General features: G+C 49.4%; 2 protein-coding genes across 2 annotated transcripts in view; both read right to left on the bottom strand.

Annotated features, from left to right (window-relative positions):
• Window positions 1-2,891: 2,891 nt before the first annotated feature.
• LOC121457356 (peptidyl-prolyl cis-trans isomerase A-like) lies at window positions 2,892-12,321 on the bottom strand. The gene is made up of 2 exons (XM_041666029.1): window positions 12,149-12,321; window positions 2,892-3,507 (listed from the first exon to the last, which is right to left on the bottom strand). Exons 1-2 carry the CDS (start codon window positions 12,319-12,321, stop codon window positions 2,979-2,981), a joined length of 702 nt encoding a protein of 233 aa, XP_041521963.1. The 3' UTR covers window positions 2,892-2,978.
• A 7,344-nt stretch (window positions 12,322-19,665) lies between these two features.
• The window catches only part of Stk33 (serine/threonine kinase 33), a 172,352-nt gene continuing 170,041 nt past the window's right edge, over window positions 19,666-21,976 (bottom strand). Inside the window, exon 14 of the mRNA XM_041667173.1 lies at window positions 19,666-19,857. Coding sequence (XP_041523107.1) covers window positions 19,666-19,857 — 192 coding nt within the window. The remainder of the gene's footprint in view (window positions 19,858-21,976) is intronic.

Genomic DNA, 21,976 nt, shown 5'->3' with positions numbered 1-21,976 from the left:
TATTCAATCTCGGGGCTGATCGGGAAATATATTGATTCAATTATACACCGATGACAAATGAACTCAAAGAAAGAGGAAAAAAAGGTCAGCATATATTTGAAAATGTAAATCTTAGCAATGTCTTTGGGGTTCGCCCAAAAAGAAAAAAAAGCCATTTCAAAATGCCATTTGTGGCTAATAGTGTGGAGTTCCAGACTCCGTCAGGGAGACACAGGGTGGCTGGGAAGGCCTTAAAAGGGTGCTACTCCTTAGAGTGGGGATCAGGCCTAAATCCTCTTTGAGATGTTCCTGCCTCACCTGGCTTTGAGCATGAACTGCCTCCTTCAACCTTGGAGCTTCTTCCTCTCTTGCCTCCCCTCCCTCCCATCTCCCTCCTTCCTCCTTTCTTCTTGTTGCCCCCCTCCTTCCTACCTTCTTTCTTCCCCTACCTTTCTTCCATTCCTTTCATCCCTTCTCCTGCCTTCTTCTCTCCTCTCCCCACTTCTCCCCTACCCTGCCCCCCCATCCTGCCTTGCCCTGCCTTCCTTCAAACCACTGACCACATGCAGACAGACGCAGGCAGCAGGGCTGGATCCCTAGAGCAAGGGATCATCAGATAAGGCAAGGTCAGCAGGGACCAGTGAGGGCAGAGAAGGTGAAGGAGCAGGTACAGAGAGAGTCAAAGGGTCAGTCGGTGAGACAAGAATGAGGCAAAGAAAAGTCTAGAAGAAAGAGAATATCAACTTTGGCTAATGTCTAACAGAGGAGCCATACAAACCCCCAAGGCACTCTCAGAATTTTCTCACTTTAAAAAATACTAGGGGCTGGAGAGGTGTCTCAGAAGAGCACTGGCTGCTCTCCCTGAGGACCTGGGTTTGGTTCCCAGCACCTACATAGCAGCTCACAACCATCTGTAATCCCAGCCTCAGATTCTCTGATACCCTTCGCTGGCCTTTGTGTGCATTACACATGTAAGTGGCACATAGACACATGTGCAGGTAAAACACCCATGTGTAGAAAATGAAAAAAAAATGGTTAGTGCTGTCGCTCAGTGGTAGAGCCCTCACCTACAACACGTGATACCCTGGATGCCATTCTCAACATCACACACACGCACACACACACACGCACACGCAAGCACATGCACACACATACACACACACGCATGCATGCACACACGTGCGCATGCACATACACACACACGTTTTACATGGGAATCATATCTAAAGATACAGATTTTATATACAGTAAAGTACAAGCACCTCAAGTGCATGCCATAGCAATGTATTTTTACAGATCTGGCAGCCACCACTCAAATCAAGTCTAGAACACAGCAGCACTTCAGCAGCCTGCCTCTTGACCCCCTTCTCGTTAGTCCTCAACCCCCTGCCCCCAGGCAGCCGCATTCTGGTTTACACGCCACAGATTGGTATCGCCTGTTTTTGAATTTATAAGTGTATACATTTGGGCACCTGGAATTTTTCTCTCCAAACTGAATCTGCTTCATCTGTCTCTGCCACTGTGTGCCAGCCATCCTGGCTGCGTATGCTGTGGGGGGGACTATGAAATGACACGGAGGTTGAAGCCACACTGGGCAACATTCATGTCAGTGGGGGATATAGGATTAGTTTTGCAACCTTTGAAAGCTTTTGTCAAAACAGGGAAATATGCATAGTTGCTTAGAAATGTACCATGGCATTTTGAAACTGCACAACTGATATATTTAGTGCATTGCAACTTCATGCATTAGAAACATTAAGAATTAAAGTGTTTTATTTCTTCATAGAGGACTTGTCAAGAGGAGCGTGAATAGCAAGTGTGTGGCTTTCAGTGTGGGTGAGTTTTGCACACCTTGGCAAATCATCATATTGTTTCTGAAATTTGACTGTTACTAACATTGTGGGGGAGGGAGTATGTGCTCGTGGGTGTGTGCATGTGTGTTCCTGTGTGTGCAAGTGCACATGTATGTGTGTGTGTAGAGGCAGAGGTCAACGTAAATGTCCTTCCTCAGGTGCTTTGGTTTTTCTTTTTAATAACTTTTAAACACTTATCTACTAATTGTGTGAGTGTGCACGAGCCTGAGTAAAACTGACATAGCACATTTGTGTGAATCAAAGAAAAGCTTGCACGAGTCAGTTCTCTTTTTAAAAAATATTTATTTACTTAATATGTATGCGTGAGTTCTTCCATGTATGGATGCATAGCATGTGTTTTCCTAGTGTCCATGGAGGCCAGCAGAGAGCCTTGGATTCCCGGAACAAGTTACGTGTAGTTGGGAGTCATTTGACGTGAGTCCTGGGGACCAGGTCCCCTGCAAAGCAGCAAGTGCTCTTGACCACCAGGTCATCTCCCCAGCCCAGTGTTGCCTCTTAGGACTCCAGGGGACCAAACTCAGGGCATCAGGCCTGATAGCAAGTGCCACCTTGGTGGCCTTAGGTTTTTACTTTTTGGGTCTTTTGTTTTTTGTTTTTGTCAGACATGATCTATCACTGGGTCCCGTGGCTCACTGATTAGACTTGTCAGTGAGCATCGGGGGTCTTTCCAGCTCTGGGATTAGAACCCCTGTCTTTTTAAAAAACAATGTTATTTATTTTTATATTTATGAGTATTTTACCTACATGCATGTCTATACGTCAGGGTTCAGAAGTTACGGGACACCCTGAAACTCGGGTTGCAGACGTATGTGAGCTGCCATGTGGAGCTGGGAACTGAACATTACAAGCAGTGGGTGTTTTAACCACTGAACCATTGCTCTAGCCCAACACCTAGTGTCATTTGACCGTTCTTTTGGTTTTTTTTTCTTACTTAGTTTTTATTCATAATCATAAACTTAACTCTGCAATCCAGCTAGACTTGAAGGGAAATGAGGAAAATATGGAACCCAAAGAACTTCAGTGAGAGCCGAGATTACAGGGTACTGCGAGCAGATGGGGCTGGGGTGCTCTCCTGAGCTACAGAAGGAATGGTCTGGTGGGTAAGAAGCCCGCAAGTCAAAAGAATTAGAGTTGTCCACAGTCGGAAATGGTGATCTTCTTGCTGGTCTTGCCATTCCTGGACCCAAAACGCTCCATGGCTTCCACAGTGTTCATGCCTTCTTTCACCTTCCCAAAGACCACATGTTTGCCATCCAGCCACTCAGTCTTGGTGGTGCAGATAAAAAACTGGGAACCGTTTGAGTTTGGTCCAGCATTTGCCATGGACAAGATGCCAGGACCTGTATGCTTCAGGATGAAGTTCTCATCCTCAAATTTTTCTCCGTAGATGGATCTGCCGCCAGTGCCATTATGGTGTGTGAAGTCACTACCCTGGCACATGAATCCTGGAATAATCCTGTGAAAGGAAGAACCCTTATATCCAAATCCTTTCTCTCCAGTGCTCAGAGCACGAAAGTTTTCTGCTGTCTTTGGAACTTTGTCTGCAAACAGCTCGAAGGAGTCGCGGCCTAAGGGCTCGCCATCGGCTGCGATGTCGAAGAACACGGTGGGGTTGACCGTGGCTGCAGCAAGCGGTGAGAGGGGACAGCAGCATCTGCAAAGCGGCCCGCTCTTTTGTTTTTTAATTAAATAATTTATTTATTATGTATACAATATTCTGTCTGTGTGTATGTCTGCAGGCCAGAAGAGGGCACCGGATCTCATTGCAGACAGTCGTGAGCCATCATGTGGTTGCTGGGAATCGAACTCAGGACCTCTGGAAAAGCAGCCAGTGCTCTTAACTTCTGAGCCATCTCTCCAGCCTTTTTTGTTTGTTTTTTTTACATGATTTCTGGACAAACTCAGGTTCTCATGTTTCCAAGACAACCTCCTTACTGAGTTATCTTCTCAGCCCACCCTCATTTCCAACATTTCACCCTATATATTTTCCATGTTCTGAAGTATTTCTGAAGGTCAAACGTTACTTTCCCTCAGACATCTTTAGCTTTTTGTCGGACCCACACTCCTTGTGTGTGCCGGAAGTTCCTTCCCACACCGCCAGTCAAAAGGTGGCAACACCCTGCCGTTTCTCCCATGATCCCATTAGCTTTGACTCTCCTGTCAATTCTAGCGTTACTGCCTTTCATTCTTTCACCGCACTTGAATCACTGCTGAAGCCTCTTTCTCCTAACCACTTCTGTAAAATATCACATGAGTTTCACAGTCTCAGTCTTTGGAGTCTGTGCCTGAAGTGAGCAGTGGATACCCAGTGTCCGATCACGAACTTTGAGAGATGCGACAGAATTGGTCACAGCTCATAATCTGCACCCGATATTTATGTAGCAGCCTGCAGACTGAAGAACTAGCATGGGACTGTGTGCTTTATCTCGTTGCTCATGCTCAATAATGCCCCATTCTGGTAGCTCAGTGGCCAGAGTGTTTGCCCAGCATGCACAAAGCCCCGAGTTCAGTTCCTAGCACAGGATAAGACAGGCATGGGATGGGCCTCTATAACCTCAGCACTCAAGAGGTCGAGGCAGGAAGATGAGGATACCACAATTTCTTCACCCCTTCTGTGGTACGTTGATGTCATTTCCAGTTTGTTTCTGTCATGAATGACACTGCTTGAACTTTTCTCAACATACGTGCTCATTTTTGTTGGGTGCAGATTTCCCTTCTTGAGTTTACTAATTTCATGGGACCATAAGTGAGTTGCTACCCTCAAAGAGTTGGAGGCACCATAGCCACCTATGTAAAAGGAGAAGATATGGTTGTATTGAGATAGGAAGGAGAGCCTCCGTGCTCTTCATCTAGACCCATTTCACAGATAGGAAGACAGACTCTAGATGCAGAGGGAGTCGCACCAGGTCACACAGAGTCAGCCCCTCAGCTACTGTCTCCCCCTCGAGGCCTCTCCAGCTATGAGATGGGACCTTCCTTGTTCTTAAATCACACGCCCAAGGCTCTCATTTTTCTCCAAGGGAGATATGTACCCTAACTCACGGGTGGGCAGAGGTCAAATCAGACGTGGAGAGAGAAGCCAGGTCACACCTTCCCTCTGATATCATGCACGTTTCCAGGCAAGGCTCAGCTGAGCCCATCCCTTAGCCTAGGCTGGCCTCCCTTTTAATTCTCATAATTGGCTGACAGCTCATTACCAGCGCATTAGAAGCCCTGGGACTGTGGTGACAGTAACAGATTCAGTGCATCCAGACAGTCTGGGGGCGTCCCCAGAGGCCCGACCCAGGCAGGGGCTTCAGGGGACAGCTGGGGATGGGCCCAGCTGGGTGCCACTGGCCGGATCCTCAGAGCTCAGATCCCATCTTGTGAACAAGCCTCCCCAGCCTACCCACATTGCTATGCTAGCCTCAGGGTTCGCAGCTCTCTGCCTGGGAAGACCAAATAGAATGAGGGATCCTGGCTCCAAAAGATGGAGGGAGAACCCCAAAGCCTTGAGAGGGGCAGAGAACCCAGACTTCCAAGTGCAGACACCAACAAAGCCCATGTGGTCCCTGTGCCCCTCTGTCACTTCCTAGCTGCCGGGCATTTGACCTGCCTCCTCTGGGTTCTTCTTCTTCGTCTGTCTGTCTGTCTGTCTGTCTGTCTGTCTCAGCTGGTCTTCACTAACGCTCTGCCAGGCACCTGCCGCTTGTTTGTCCTAGCTTAGGTCTGTAGCAGCTGTAATGGTCAACTAGACAGTCTATCCAGAAGAAGCTTGTGACATAGTGGGGAAAGAGGCCATTAGCTTCCACCAGAGGGACTTGGGAGGAGCCAAGATTCGGGCAGCAGAGGGGGTGCTGCCCAGCAGGCTTTGCCAAGGAGGACGCACTTGGAAGGAGCAGGGGCTCACTGTCTGTCGTCCTGAGGACACCTTTGCCTCTGTTCCTCTCCCTGCAGTCCAGGCCCTCCACTTTGGGGTCTCAGCCTGTTGAAGGCAGAGGACAGAGCCCAGGAGTTGGTCAGGGTCTGGGAGGCAAGAAGGAATTGAGTGATTCTGTCCACAGAAAGTTAAAGGGTGTGGACTGGAGACCAGAATGGGGTTGGGGGAGGAGAAAGAGAAGAAAGAGAGGGGAGGCAAGAAGGGGAAAGGGAAAGAAGGAAGAGAAAGAATAGGAGGAGAAAAGGGTCAAATGGGCATGTATGTGTGTGTGTGTGCGCGCGCGCGCGCGCGTGCCCAGGGACCAGGGGTAAGTTGCGCACTGCCCTGACTTTACATCTGCATCTGCCCTCTGTGCTCTGACTGCAGAGAGTGCCCACCCTGATGTGTGCAGAGGAACCAAAGGTCAGGACGCAACAAGGGAGGCCTGGACCCAGATCTGGAGCCATACATCTGCCACAGGGATAGATGGAAGTCATTATCATTGCCACATGTTAATGATACCAATTAATTCCCCATCTGTGGGCCCACTGTAGCCTTCAGCGCTGAAGGTTAAAGAGAGGGGACTTTCTCAGGGTGAGTTTCCCCAGGGTGACAGTTCTGGGCCTGCGTGTGTGGTTGGCAAGAGCTGGGGCCTTGCGTTAGGGCTGTATAGTATGTGTACCAACCATGTACTGTCCTGTTTGTCTATTGTATAATTGATGATCACGTTACCTGTGTACACACATGTATTCTAAGTATGCCTGCATTGCGCATATGTAGGCCTTGTATCCAAAGTTTACGTTCTGTAAACACGTATAAGCAAAGTGCTGTATGTCCAGTCTGTGGGCCTCATGCATGTCCACAGCATGTGCATAGAAATCATGCCCTCATACTTACTTGTTCACGGTGAAGGGCTTATGTTAGCGTGCAGAACATGTGTATAAAAGCTGTCTGTTCAAGTCCTGTGTCTGCAAATGCTGAAGATCAGGCTTCTGCCCTCTGGCAAGCGAATGATGCCTGGGTGTGCATATTGTCCACGTACATTGTTGCACAGGTGTGTGCAAGCCAGCATCCATGTGTTCCTCTGTACTGTGGGACTCCTGTCTGCTCTCTGGTTTTTTACATTCTGAGGACCTGCCATGGAGCCTAGGGCTCTAAAGAGATCTCTATGTGCTGTGACATGGGCTGGATGCTGCCCAATCTTCAGATGGGTCCTGGAGGGTGAATGTGGCTTTACCAAGCAAGTGGAGTCAAGCAGGAGGAGAGAAGCTAAAGCCAGAGATACCATTCAAGAACTGCTAACGGCAGGTGCTTCTGTTTGCCAGGTGAGGCCCTAAGTGTATCTTCGCTGCTGTGAAACAGATCCAGTCGGCGTTCCCAATTTACAGATGAGGGAAATCTGTCACAGAGATGCAAATGGTTTGCCCATCAACACACACCTTGAAAGGGCACTGACATCCACACATGCTCACAGGCAGGCACTTGCACATACACACAATGGTGTCCATACCACATGTGTAGACAGTGAACACACCTCACTCAGACAAAGGACACACATACATATACTCTCCTGCACACCCCAGCACTCAGGCTGTCTCCTCATCTGTCCAGAGCGCCCTGGGGCAGAAGCCTAGGGCAGAGGAGTATCTAGGGGAGGCAGCTCCATCTTGCAATCCTTCCCTAGGACCAGGAGGCAAAGAGCACACCCACCTACCCACCACACCCAGTAAGTGGCCGTACTTGGGGGCCCTCAGCTCAGCCTTCGCTTCTCCACCTACTGTGGGGGAGGAATGTTGTCCCCCTTCCCTTGAGTAGTCTGTGGAAGGTACTCTCTGGGAAATAGGCGGTCCCAGGTTCTTACTAGGCCTCACGTGTGTGCAGCATCCTAGAGGGCTGGTACCCACCAGTGGTCACAGAAAGGAAGCCTATATTTAGCTACTGTCTGTTCTTGGACAGGGAGGCTCCCTGAGGCCCAGGATGTCCCTAGCCTAGGCCATCAAGGTCACACTGTACTCTGGTGCCCCCAGAAAGCTGAGGATGGGCAGCTTGCCAGGCCTGCCAGCACCAGAACGCCTGGCCCGCTGCCTCCCCTGGGCTCTGGCTCTTCTTAATTAACAGGATGCCATTGTGAATACTAAAGAAGAAATTAGCACATGCCAGTCATTTCCGGGTGTTTATAGATTTCTCAATCCATCTTTAATTAACCCCTCTGGTCCTGAAGCCTGGCCCTGCCCTCCAGGAGCTGCAGGCTAGCTGATGCTGCTTCCCTGCTTGCAAGTGGTTTCCCATCCATCTAAGGAACATTGAGAGGGGCCCACCCATCTCAAACTGTGGAACAGTCAGATGGTGATAAGAAAGTTGCACAGTCTTTGCCCTTCAAGGCCACACCCACGAGCTGATGGGAAAGAGCTATTTACCCATGGGAGCAACATACAGAGGATCTGAGCCTGTGTGGGTTATCATAGCGAAATCATGGCCACCAATGTCAGGGCGGCCTCAGAACAGTGGGAAAGAAACCTGTGTGCATGCAAGAGAACGGCCTTTGTGCACCGTTTGGTAAAACTATAGGTTACTAATATATATTTGTAAAGTGACAGAACACAAAATCATATTCACTGAGAAGGAAAAAGAACACAAGAGATGGGTGTGTTGAAGTCACCTAGATATTAGCAGTGTCTTACAGTGAGTTTTTCTGCCTGTGCATACTTAGCAAGGTGTGGCCCTGCCATCTCACCAGATGACTGGTCCTGCTGCCCTGGGACAGACTCAGTCCCTAGCAGACCTTCTCATTGGAGCCATCCTGGTACCCGAGACCCAAGCTGAGGGCTAAAGAACTGAGAAAGCCCCAAAGAGTATGACTGATGGTGACCTTCCAGGGTTCAGGTTCCTGAAGAAGAGTCTGTGGCTGCTCTCTCTGACCTGAGCACCCCACCCTTATCACTTACTCCCCAGCTCTTAGCTATGATAACTAGCCTGCCTTCCCTAGCTCCTCCCTCTGGGGGTCTCCTTGTCAACACCCAGTTATAAAATTGGCGAAGGCTCTCATGACCTAAAGTCCTTTGAGCAACTCTGGCTGTCCACTGGGGCCCTTGCTGGGGCCACCACCACTGTCAGACAGCCCATGGCTCCCCAGAGCTCTCTCCTGCTTCACCCCATGTGGCTCACCCACCCCTCACCTCCCTTGGTCCCTTCCTAAACTGCCCAACTCTCAAAGCTAAGTTCCCCTCCCTGCAGCCCGTCCATGCTTTCTCCACGAGTCCCTTGAACCTGGGCCTTTTATGAGGTGGCTGGTTAGACGCAGAAGACTGCCTTCATCAGCATCAGTATGGAATACCACACTCATGGCCAAACCATGTGCACCCATTTCCTCTCAGCTCTAGAAGTCCAAGGCCAAGGACCCATAGGCTGTGTTTCTGCAGGGCCTCTTCCTGGTTAGCAGCCACCTTGTGGTCTGCATGGGGAGCCTACGAGCATCCAGAAGAGTCCTCTCTAGGGCCTCTCCTTTGTGCGTGTGTGTGTGTGTGTGTGTGTGTGTGTGTGTGTGTGTGCTGCACAAATGCCACAGTGTGAGTGTGAAGATCAGGGATTTGCAAGACTCTTTCCTCCCAGTGTGTAGATCCCAAGGATTGAACTCGGGTCATTGGCTTGTGCCTTTACTAGCTGAGCCAGGTCACTGGCCCTAGCGTCTCCTTTTATGACCAGGCCCTCAAACTTATGACCTCTCTTAAGCCTTATGATCTCTGTAATTTCCCTGCTTCCAGGCAGAGTCACAATTGGGGTTGAGGCTACAACAAGGATCTTTGTAGGAACACAAACATCTAACCCATATCAGGTCTTTATGCAGAGGTCTCCTAGGCAAGGCATTCCTGTCTGCTCCCTGCCTCACAGCAGAGGACACATTATTCCCCGACCCCATTAGTGCACCCCCATCTCCCTCAACAGCCTCCCAGCCTGTTGAGTCTAGGGACCCATATATGGTATTTTGCAAGAAGCATGGTTCCTTTTTAGAAGTTTTTTTGTTGTTTATTATTTTTATTTTTAATTGTTCTGTTTTTTTAGTGTGCAGACACTGGGTGATATAAGGACATTTTCATATAAGATTACAATGTGCTTTAAGCATATCCCCCATGTCTGCCTCCACCCTCTCCTTCAACCCCCTCCTCCTGTTAGTCCCCTCTGTTCCCCTACACACTTTCCTTTCTCTGTCATGCCATATGCCCATGCATGGCTTTACATATCTATATAAAATCTAGGATCCACAAATGGGAGAAAACATGCAATATTTGTCTTTCTGAGTCTGGCTTAATTAGCTTAATATGATGGTCTCCAGTTGCAGCCATTTTCCTGCAAATGAATCAGCTTCATTCTTCCTTATGGCTGGAAGTTTCTATCGTGCATATATGCCACACTGTCTTTGCCCGTCCTCTATTGACGGACCTCCGGGTTGGCTCCACAATTCAGCAGTTGTGAATAGAGCTACAGTAAGCAGGGATGTGCCAAGAGCCCTGTGATGCGATGGACTGGAGATCTTCGCATAAATACCCAACTGTGGTACAGCAGGGTCGTCGGTAGATCTAGCTTTAGGTTTCTGTGGACCTCTAGGAAGAGTTTTGACAAATAACATTCCCATTATATAAACCAGACTAGATGGCCTGTGCTCCTAGAGCTTGTCGAAGACTATGGTGCCAAGCCTTCCTAAGACATCTGATAGCACTAGGCCATGGTGGGACTCCCCATACCCATTTGTGGGGTGCGAAGGGTTGCTATCCTGAGTGGCAATGGCTTTAATTGGCTGCTATTGCTATTCGGCCTTTGAATTAAAGACTACTATTAATTTAGCTCCATCATTATCCCTTTGGCTGCTTATCTGTTAACCCTGAAACATGCAGCGATGCTGGTATGCAATGACAGGGGTCCCAGGGTGTACTTCAGGAACCGTGAGCATTGAAGGCAGGTCTTCACTTTCCAAGGTGGCTCTGAGATGTTCGTTCCTCCCCACTCCCTCCCCGACTGCTTATACAGAAACTCATTATTCGTGATAGACTCTGAATTTGTGTTACTTAAGGAACTAACAATACATCATCAAGGTAAAAATAATAGAACTACTAGATGATTTTCAAGTTCACAGAAAATTGCTTTATAATGTGCTTAAGCTTCTATTCTTTAATGGGATCCAAGGAGCTCATACCCACTGCCAGCAGCAAATTGTGCATGGCTTACTTTTCTGCAGATCCTTTGTTCTGAGAAGTAGCAACAGATGTGTGGGCCTGGGGCTTAGGGGTCAGAGTTAGGAGGGGTGGGAAAACATAAGCCCCAATACAACCCCTGTACCGGAGGCACTTAAAGATTTCAGGGCTCCCGGAGGAGCAAATATAGTTTTGCTTCCTTCTGCCCCGAACCAGACACCTATGGAATATTCCAGAGAGGCCCCCTGGAGCAGGCTTGTGGAACTCTGGGCTGGGGCCCAGTAGGGTAGGACTTTTGGGAACAGAAATCTCAGAGGAGCCCCAGAAGCGGGATATCCCGGGAAGATGAGAGTTCATGGAAGTCCCTCACGGCAGTGACAGCAGCTGAACCAGCACGTGCTCACATGTGTATATAGTGGAGAGCAAATGTTAGACCCTCCATCCGGAGCCAGAAGGCAGGAGGCTGGGGGCACACAGAGGATGAGAGAGTATCTGAGGGCCCAGGCTGCTGCATCATGCCATGTCAGATAGGGCCTGACTCTCATCACTTAGGACACACAACAGCTTTGAACCTCAAGGTTAACAGCCCATCAGAGCCTGCACAGAAAGCTGAAGCCCTGGTAGTAAAAGAGCAAGGGAAAAGGATATCAGAAGCCACACTTTGTTGAGAGGGTCACACTGACTGAGCCTCTGCCTAGGCAAAGCCCGGCACCGCAGGTGAACAAGGCTGTGTGGTCATATGGGACTCTCTGGACTACTTGGGTGGCACCGAGGATCTCCCACTAGTGACAAGAGAGAGGGCTCAGAGTCACCAGATTCAGGCACAGATATCAAGTGCCTTGCAGTGTCTATGATGAGGATGTGCATATGTAGAGGACATCCCGCTTATCCTGCTGAGGACCCAGGACAGGTGCCGTTGGAGCTTGCAAGCCTTTCCTGTTTCCGACCATGCCTTCACAGTAGCGGGCCTGCTAATGAGTTCTCTGGCAAGCCGTCTATTAATCTGCCTGTGCCTTTTCTCTCCATACATTCCCTCGCATAATTAGCAAGACAGACACTTAAGGAAAATGAGTCTGTCTTCCTGGGGAATCTCAGGGCTCTGGGACTCAGATCCGACCAGGTAGGGCAACACTCATAGGCACGGCACTGTGAAAAGGCCCTTTAGCGGTCACAGGGAGTCTGCCAAAGGGCACAGATGGGAAAGTAGTCACGCTTCAGGGATGAGTTCTCGGCGAGCCTGGCTGCCACAGATCCGTGTTGATGGGAGTACGAGGGGCCACTCGACAGAGACATGGCGGGCAGATACGTTAGAAAAGGTTGGAAAATGTCCGAGGAAGAGTTCAAGAGTGAGTGCAGGAGTGTCTGCGCAGGAGAGAGCTGCCATGACTGTCGTGTCAGAGGACGACTTGCTCACCTGTGTGACTCCAGGGTGACCTTCATCTGCCTCTGGAGAAAGGCAGGTGCCATCCCAGGAAGCAAGTCCCACAGGTGGGATTTCACAGGACAGGAGCAAACGTTCAGACAGGCCCCAGTTTGCAAATTTGAGTTTAGGAAAAGAAGATACGGTCTACTATTTTCTGATTTACTTTTGTGCGTATTTTATGTTCATATATGTTTCATGTTTATATATGTCTAAGGGGTGACTTCAGCCATCTTTCTTCTGCCGTTCTCAGTCTGATTGTTTGAAACAGCGTTCTTCACTGAGCTCTGGGATCCCCTCGTCTTGCCTGCCCAGAACTGGGTTTACAGATGCATGATGTCATGAACAGTTCTCAAATGGATAACGGGGATCTGAACTAGGGTCCTCGTGCTTGCCTGACAACTCAGTTTGACTTAGCAAATATCTGTCATTTATATTGCTTCCACAGAGCCTGGTCACCTTGCATTAGGAGTATATAAAAAAAATGGCCACTCTGTCACTACCCAGCCAGCAACTAGTATGTCCTGTAGGTAAGGCACTCCTGACAAGATTTAACATGAAATGGGGGCTCAGTAATGTCCTTGGTCAGGAGCCAGTGCGTAGAAAGCTGACATGAAATCGAGGTGGCCAGAGAGCTTAAGGTCTCAAATGAAGTTCTGTACTGTTGGGGGGAAAGAATTGAGGCTAGCATCCACTGGAAGAAAATACTCACTTCAGTGATTGGGGAGCCAAAGCTCTTTTCTCTCAAGGTTCTAAACTAGCAAGGAGGATAGTTGGTAAGAAGGGCCTTTCTTCACCTGGACCGCAGCAGAGGGATGGGCAGCACCAGGAGGCACTGCCATGCGCGGCTGCAGCTGCCCCTCCAGCAGACACCTCTATCTTGTACCATAAATGGTCATGAGGTGCAGACATCATGAGGTGCCCTTGACCAAGGGGACAGCAGAGAGCCAGGGAGCAGAGGCGTTTATGAACCATCCCTGTAGGTAACACTTCATAAGTGTGTGGTCTTGAAGAAATTTCTTACTCTCCCCGTGTGTTGGTTGTTCCTCTGTGGAGATGATTACAGTTGTGCAGGCTTCGCAGGTCATTGAAAGTTAAGAGCTAACGCACGTGGAGTGACATGCTGACTCTGGAGAGGCCTTTCAGACAGGACAGGTCGCTAACATCAAAAGAGCAGTATGATGGCTATTAACCAATGCAAGATCCATATGAGGACACGCACAAGTGTGTACAAAAAGACACAGCCGCCACGGATGTGCTCTGCGCCTAGCTCCTCCTCCTAAGCTCCATCTCCTACCTTTCATCACTCCTCAACGACAGAGTTCGAATCCACAGGAGAACTAATCAACTCATTAGGTCAGAGCACTTGTGAGCGAACTGTCTCTGGAGATGGCCCCAGACATACCCAGAAAAGTGTTTGCTAATCCCCTAAGTAATTCTTTTTTTTAAAGATTTAAAAATATTATGTGCCTGTGTCTGTGAATGCAGGTACCCGCTGAAGCTGCAGTCACAGCAATTGTGAGCCACCAGACATGGGTGTCGGGAATCAAACCCAGGGCCTGAGCAAGACCAGTATGTACCCTTTAGTATCTGAGCCATCTCTCCAGTCCTCAGGATCTACTCATTTAGTCCTCACGGTATGTGGCCCTCATAACAATTCCAGGAAGTAGATACCGCCATGGCTTCCGTTGTGCAGGTGACAGATGGCAAGTGTGAAGGTTAATATCGGTTGTCAACTTGAGAATCTAGAATCACTAGGGTAACAGCTCTGGGCACACCTGTGAGGATAGTCTAGATTAGGCTAACTGAGGTGTGTGAAGACCCATCTTAACTGTGGGCTCTTAACCACCTAGCCACCTCCTCCTCAAGTTAGCATTGTTAACTACCCCAAGTGGAGATGTCTGCACTGACGGTTGGGTTGTCCCTGAGGTCACCCCCCAGGCCAGGACAGAACCTACTGTGTTTGCAGGGGCGGGGTGGGGGGGAACCTCTGAAGACTTCACCCTTTCCCCAGGGTCTGGCTTCTATGTTTGGTACAGCTCTGGGCAGTACGTGCCAGGAAAGGAGGCTAGGCATCCTCCTAGTACCCCACTTTCTGCTTTGTGCCGCTGTTTAAAGTGAGGCTGACCATCGGGCAGAGGTGGGGGACCCACCTTGCCTATACCGCTGGAGGACTTAGGGAAATGCAGAGAACTGGCATAGCAAGTCACACACAAACGCAAGACAGCCACTCAATGTGGCTTTCGTTTGAAGAACAAAGCCAAAGAAAATTGGCTCGCCAACGAGAATTAAGTGGTAACAATACACAGCACGGAAATCAAAATCAGTTCAAAACTGGCTCGCTCAGAAAATACGATTCTGAAGAGGAAATCTGAATTATGGGAGGCCTTTGAATGTGGTGTTTTAGTTGAAAAGGCTTTTGTAAGGGGATTTTAGTGCTCAGAGAAAGAGAGCTGGTGAAGCCCAGCCCAGGTGTCCATCTCACTGCAGGTCTCCTGGAGTCTCTCTGAAGGCAGTGCACATCCATGAGGGCTGTGTGTGTGTGTGTGTGTGTGTGTGTGTGTGTGTGTGCACATTTGTATGAGTACATATGTATATCTGCACATAAATATGGAATCTAGCATCTAGGCCATTTTAGACCTCAGATTCACTGGCCTGACTCTAACTCTGACGACAGCACCCCTGTGTCCCTCCTCCTACCCCTGTGGCCACCCAGGTACATCATGTCTTCAAGAAGAACTCATCTGGGCTTTGTGCTTCCCACTTTTCTGTAATTTGGTAGGAGCCTGGCAACCAGGGATAAACTTGCCCTAGGTCAAGACTACTGAGGGTGAACAATTGCAGTGTGGCTTATGTTGGGTCCCAGAAGGTGGACGTGCACTTGAATGGGAAGAATGCTGGGGGAGCAGTTGCTTTATGAAGAACTGGGGAAGCTGCGTCCTCAGTTCACGGCACTGGCCTCGCCCTGAGAGCACCCACCAGAAGCTTGCCTGTAAGAGGGTGCCAGGAGGGGCCTGGTCCATCAAAAGAGACACAGACAAAGCCCTACAGGAGGGACACAGGCAGGGGTAGGAGAGGTACCAATGTCTGGATCGCCAAACACCCTCCCTCTGATCTGTTGACTCCTACAATACAGGGGGCAGGGGAGTCCAACACTGCTGTCCCTAAAAGTCAGCGGAGATGGCAAAGCAGGGAGGACATTTTGGAAGGACAGGCAGAGGACAACTGTTCAGTGACCTTCCTTCTTCTCTGACAAAATGCCTGATAAGAAGAAAAGAGGAGGCTCGTTCTGGCTTCTGGCGTACAGCTCAAGAAAAGACAAACCACCTGAGAAGGGACGGCACATGGCAGGGAAGGAAGACTGACTTGACAGCTTGCCTCTGCGGACGAACAGGAGGAGACCTGCCCTGAGTGACCCACAGCAAGTGACTGCAGTAAGGCTTCACAACCTAAAGATGCTACAACAAACAGCACCGGCAGCCAAGGACCGGAAGGTTCAAACACTTGTCACTTGTGGGATATTTCCTATTCAAACCGCACCACCAGCCTAGGGTCATTTCCCAGAGGCCACAGCTCCTTGGCCTCCAGCCAAGTGCAGCCTTTATAAGACAACTGCTCTGGCCAATTTCAAAGCCAGGCTTCCTGCTGGGAATACCTGTTTGAACAAAGCCTTTATTGTCTGTTCCAGCAGCAGGGCCAGAATTTAAAAAGCTTCATTTTCAAGACTGACTGGCTTTGGTCTGTCCAACCTGGAACTTACATTTTAGAGTCAAATAGAATTATTTAAACAAAGTATTTCTATGATAAGCACATAGTGCTTTTTTTTTTAATACGCTGCCCCCTCCCAACATTTCCAATAAGAAACCAAGGCCCATTTTGTGACTAGCTCTTAAAACCCAGTTTCTCTCAGCTTCTATTTGCCTGCTCTTTGTCTCTTTGGCCTGTCTGGTTTTACTTGTGAACAGGCTGTGGAGGGGGCTCATCTGAAGTCACCTGGCCCAGAGGACACACTGTCCTTGAGCAGTGTTCCAACCTCTGACTTCTGCTTCCCGGCTTGACACGGTCACAAGCTGGCGTCTGGTTTCATAGACGACCCGCTCTCCCCGTGTCCCTCTTTCCTAAGCCCCTTCTCTGACAGCAGCTTCTGGGCGGCACCGCGCTCCCATGTCCCTCTTTCCTAAGCCCCTTCTCTGACAGCAGCTTCCTCTCTGGGCTGCATGGGCCCCCAGCTCCAGGCTGGCACTCCTCTCTGCTCATCTCCGCCCCGAGATGCCATTCAAGGGGGAGCGATGGTCGGTATCTGCTCTCTGGGAAATCACACACATTTTGTACTGTCCCTAGGCCGAGGGTGCCCCTCCAGGTGACAGCCAAATTTAGTTCTCCATGCCACAGTGCCCAGGAGGTGTCCAAGAGGTTGATGTTGATCCTGAGAGGTGGCCTACTGGTTACGGGAACCCTGTAGGACAGGAAGGAACTGCTTGTCCACAATCGCGGAGGCAAATGCAGACAGAAAGGCCATGGAGCCCAGACGTGCAACAGGCCCATCCCTGGAAACCAAGAACGCAGATGGTCTACATGGCTTCCATGCACATGCATAAATAAATACAACGCGGACACTCTCTCAAAAGAATGTGCTCCACTCTATCTCCATGTTCCACGTGAGTCAGACGGAGGTGTTTGATAGGCTAGCTTCTGCTGTTAGGGGGCTGACAGAATGTTTGTTACGACAGGAAGGAGACCACCAGCCTTGCCCGCTGTGTGATGGGAAAAGATACGAACACACTGGGCAGAATCAAATTTGCTCTTTCCCACAGGGAGACCAACTGACAGCTGGCCCTCCAGATACCCCCAGGTTCCTGGCTCATCCCATCAGGGGGACGTGTACAGCATTGCTCTCTACTTCTAGAGAATTCCCCAGGAAGAGCCATCCCCTGAGCTGTGAAGCCAGGGTCCTCCAGCGTGGACAAGGCCTGTTGCTCAAAGGCTACCTCACCAAACCCGATAGTGCAAGCTCAGGAGATGGTGTATGGGCTCCTGTAGGACTGCAAATACAACGGCGAGAGCAAAGCGCTTGAAGAGGCTGAGTCAAGGTTGACATTGGGTGTCCTTTTCAATTGTTCTCCACTTCATTTTGTTTGTTGGTTTTGTTTTTATTTTATTTTTCTGTCTTTGTTTGTTTGTTTGAGATGGGGTCTCTCCGTAAAACCCTGGCTATCCTAGAACTCACTATGTAGACCAGACTGGCCCAAATTCACAGAGATTCGCCTGCCTCTGCCTCCCAAATGCACCACCATGCCAGGGTTACAGTTTAGCTTTTGAAATTAGTTCATCTAGTGTGTGTATGTGTGTGTATGCGTGCATGTGTGTGTGTGCGTGTGCGTGTGCGTGTGTGTGTGTGTGTGCATGTGTGTGCATGTGGGGGGCATACAATGACACATTGGTGAGGGAATCAGAAGACAGACTTCTGCCATGTGGAATGTTGAAATCAGGTTATCAATTTGGGTGGCAGCACCTTTATCAGCTGAGCCATCCTGCTAGCCCTCTACCAGACAAGGTCCCACAATGGCCTCTTCTCCCCATGCTAGCTAGGCTGGCTGGCCAGCGAGCCCCGGAGCCCTCTACCAGACAAGGTCCCACAGTGGCCTCTTCTCCCCATGCTGGCTAGGCTGGCTGGCCAGTGAGCCCGGAGCCCTCCTGCTCTCATCTCTTCAGCATTGGCATGGCAGGTTAGTGTACCTGTGCTTGTTTTGTTTTGTTTTGAAGGTGGGTACAGCGAATCTGAGCTCAGGTCTCCACGCTTGTGTGACAAGCACCTTGCCGTAGAAGTCATTTCCCTAGCCATCAACTTCAATTTTAAATAAAACACAATTTCCATGGGGTGTGTTTGAATGGTGGTTTCCTCACGGGAGCTGTGCAAGCACTAAGAAAATACAGGCAGAGTGCTGCCGTGTGCTGGTTTGAAGGAGAACAGCCCCACAGTCCCCACTGGTGGAACTGATTGACAAGGGTTAGGAGGCTTGACCTTGTTGGAAGACTTGGTCACTGGGGGCAGGCTTTGATGTTTCAAAAGTCTCGTGCCTTTCCCAGTGTCTCTTTCTCTGCCTTCTGCTTGTAGATCAAGATGTAGCTCTCCACTGTTCCCGCTGCCCTGCCTTTGCTCGGTATCATGGGCTCTAACCCTCTGAAACTACAGGCTTCAAACCCACTTCCTGCCATCCGTTGTCTTGGCAATGGTATCCTTCCACAGCAGTTGAAAGGAACTAAGATGAAGGGTGACATGGCAATGTGACCTCTGGCCTGACTGACCACGGTGGGACTTTGTGAACTTGTAACAGGAGGTGCACGCCTCTCTTTTAGCTTCTGAGTCAGTTTATGGGTGTGGTTCTTTTGGGGACAAACGGACAATCCTGTAGAATACGGGATGAAGCTGGGTTATTACTTTATAAAGATGAAACAAATTCAAGTTGCTTTTTAACTTTTTTTGGGGGGGGGAGCTGAGAGAAGCATCTGCTTACCCTGCTTACCCTGCAGTGGCAGAGTTGTTAACCCCAGAGGTAGAGAACCTCCGTTACCAGCTCATGACATGTTTCCTGTCCAGTCTCAAGAGACAACAGGCCAGCATTAGCTGTCTGGGAAGCATTCAGAGGACTTGCTAAAGTCACCTCTCCTTAACTTAATAAAATGACATGCATGAAGACATCGGGGCTTGTTGATTTAATCAGTATGATGGGAGAATAGCAGCAAGCCAATGCAAGCAGTTACAAAATACCCTACTTTTCTATGTTTAAAGTAACTTGTCTTAAGCCATCTATAGCAACTAGAACCACAAGGACACTCGGGGGACTGCATCGCTTCTGCCACAGCGCCTGTGGCCATGACCATTTTATTAGTAATCATCTACCGACATCTCCTAGTGCTGAGTGCTCATAATCATTAGAACCTCCATCACTGTATCTGGCCTCTTGTTTTCCCTTATAAATAATTGTGCCTAAATATAAGAATTTGAGTAGAACTGAGCAAGTATGGCCCCAACCTTGCACTGAGAGCACTTGTCCCTTAACCCTGGAACCCTGGAGCTGGCGAGAGCTGCAGCCTGCCCCACGCACACCCACGCTGTCCTTCAGTGCCCCGTGCGGCTATGATGCTTTAGTAACTAGCTTCAATTTTAAACTGGTGTAACCCATGCAGGGCTAAGCAGAGCCAAAGGCTAAAAGCTCAGTGCTCTGCTGTCCACTGTCCCCTCCTGTCCCCTCCCTTCAGTACTGGAGGAGCGGTCTGGTCTTGTGTTGAGCAGCATTGGGCAGAACCCTAGAGCTTCTTTTTGCCTCGCAAAACGGAAGAGGTTTTCATGGTGCCCTTAGCCGCCACTGCCTGGTTCGCAGTCCCGGAACTCTTCTCGGGTTCTGCTTTGAGTTCAGCAGAGAGTAGTTTGCTGGATGTTGAGTTTGAGTAGCTCGTGTCAGTATCATCTACATCTAGCTTCTTGGCAGCAGTGGTGGGCTATGAATGAAAGAAAAGGCCGAGATTAATATTCAGATGTAAAAAAGTATGTACAGTAACGGAAGGGAGTGGGAGACAACAGCGTCCCGGGAGACTGTGAGGCCGCGGCATGCTCCAGAGCATGGGCAACACTCATCAGTCTGTAAAGTTACCACTACGTGCCCCAAAGGCTCTTTTACCTCCTTCAAGAAAACCAAGGCATTTAGAGATTATAATGAAACCAAAGGGTTGCTTGTCGCTCTGACATAGGAAATTCACTAAAGGAGAATGTCCACCTGGCCACCAAGGCTCTGTCCTGTTCCCTTTCTTCAGACTTGCACACATGCACAGCGTGGTTATTCTTCGTAACAGGGTACAAAGTTGCTGCACTCAGCCTGCCCTCACACCGTCAACCCCTTTCCTGCATTTTTTCCCAGGAATAGGCTTCTTTTACCAGTCAAGCAGGCAGCTTTGTAGGTTTCTGTGAGTCTCAACTCCTCACTGGTCAAAGGGGTAAAACAACATTTGAATGCTCACTTCAAGGGGTGTTGGTAGGAATGAATTGAGGGGGTGGCCGAGAGGACTGCGTGGGGCTACAGCAGGAAAGCACCGGTCAGAGGTGACCTGTGCTCTCAGGTCGTCCCACTCCGCAGGACAGGATGCAACAGCCTAGATCCTGCAGTCCCGGGGACACGGGGCTCACTCTGACCTGAGGCTCATTTAAAGAGAGATCGTTTTAATTAAGTGAAGGCGAGCCGAGAGTTGTAAAGAGCAGGGCCTGTCCCCGGAGACCTACAAAACAGGCCAGAGCAAGCTTCCACTGCGCAGAATGACACGGGAAAGGGCACACGTGCAACAGTATGATAGCAGAGCACTGCTTTCAAAGAGGGGAAGATCACACACGCACTAGACAATTGCTCGGGGGTTCCTTGATCGTCCTGCCTTTAGGTTATGAAAATGTCTACTTATACATTTGTCTGATGAATACAAGTTCCTAGGGCTGCAGCAAAACTTCCAGACAGCTACACTCTGGTCCCTGCATTTCAAGAAAGAGGTGTGTGGGAGGTGTCGATTGCAGGCACCCCTGCAGAAGGCCTCCTCAGAATGTCCCTCGTGTCTGACTCTACAGGAGCGGCTCTTGAGCAGAGAACACTCTAAGAGTGTCCCGTACCTTGGAAAAATCGTGTGAAGTTTGAATTGGAAAAGGTCGTTTCCTCTACTCTTCTCCAAATATGCAAGTTGCCGCCACTGAATTCTTTCCAAACCGGAAAATTAAAAAATCTTTCCGATTTGCTACAGGAGTTCCTGCACCTTGCTGGAAACTCACACCAATAGCAGGGCACCAACACCGCTCTGACACTGGCCGGGACCATGTGCTTTCCTGAGAGTGGAATCCTTCTGGATCTTCAATTCATAAAATTTAACTAAATTTACACACAAATACTAGCCGAAGGTGAAGCCAAATGCCGCCCTCCTCCCATTGGACATTCCTACATGGATACTGAGTAGTTAAGAGAATCCTTTCCAGGTGTGTCCACTACAACACAGACATTCTTGTCTGGTTGAATGCTTCCATTCTTCAGTCTCCCACTTTTGTGATTTTTTTTTAATTTACATTATTTATTTGTTGATTGTTTGATGAAGTAATTGATTGTGTGTGTTGTGTGGACATGTGCCATGGCGCATGTGTGGAGGTCAGAGGACAACTTGTAGAAATCAGTTCTCTCCCTCCACCATGTGAGTTCCACAGATCAAACCTGGGTCATCATATTTGGCCGGAAGAGCCTTTACCTGCTGTGGTTGTTTGAAAGAACCCCCCCCCCCCCCCAAAGAGAGTGTGTGGCCTTGGGGAGTAGGTGTGGTCTTGTGGAGAAAGTGCTTCACTTTGGGGGCGGGCATTGAGGTCTCTTTTGCTCAAGCTTCGCTCAGTGGACGCTGAGTTCACTTCCTACTGCCATCAAGATACAGGACTCTCAGCTCCTTCTCCAGCACCTCATCTGCCTGCATGCTGCCATGTCCCGTCACGATGATAGTGGGCTGGACCTCTGAAGCTCTAAGCCGCCATGCCAATTAAATGTTTTCCTTTATAAGAGTTGCCATGGTCATGGTGTCTCTTCACAGCAATAGAAACCCTAGTTAG

This window comes from Microtus oregoni, unplaced genomic scaffold (genome assembly GCF_018167655.1).
Source record: "Microtus oregoni isolate MIOR12 unplaced genomic scaffold, Mior012 000016F_ref0000370, whole genome shotgun sequence".
NCBI classification, from domain to species: Eukaryota; Metazoa; Chordata; class Mammalia; order Rodentia; family Cricetidae; genus Microtus; species Microtus oregoni.
Note: the sequence above shows the minus strand (reverse complement) of the source record. Positions and strands in the feature narration are given on the sequence as shown.

What these genes read in the sequence shown, in the direction of transcription:
- LOC121457356 (XM_041666029.1), bottom strand. Translation starts at nt 12,321, where the DNA reads ATGGCAGCTCTCTCCTGCGCAGACACTCCTGCACTCACTCTTGAACTC. An exon ending in CGAGAACTCATCCCTGAAGC is followed by an intron (nt 3,508 to 12,148) that starts GTGACTACTTTC and finishes GCCGCTTTGCAG; the next exon opens with ATGCTGCTGTCCCCTCTCAC.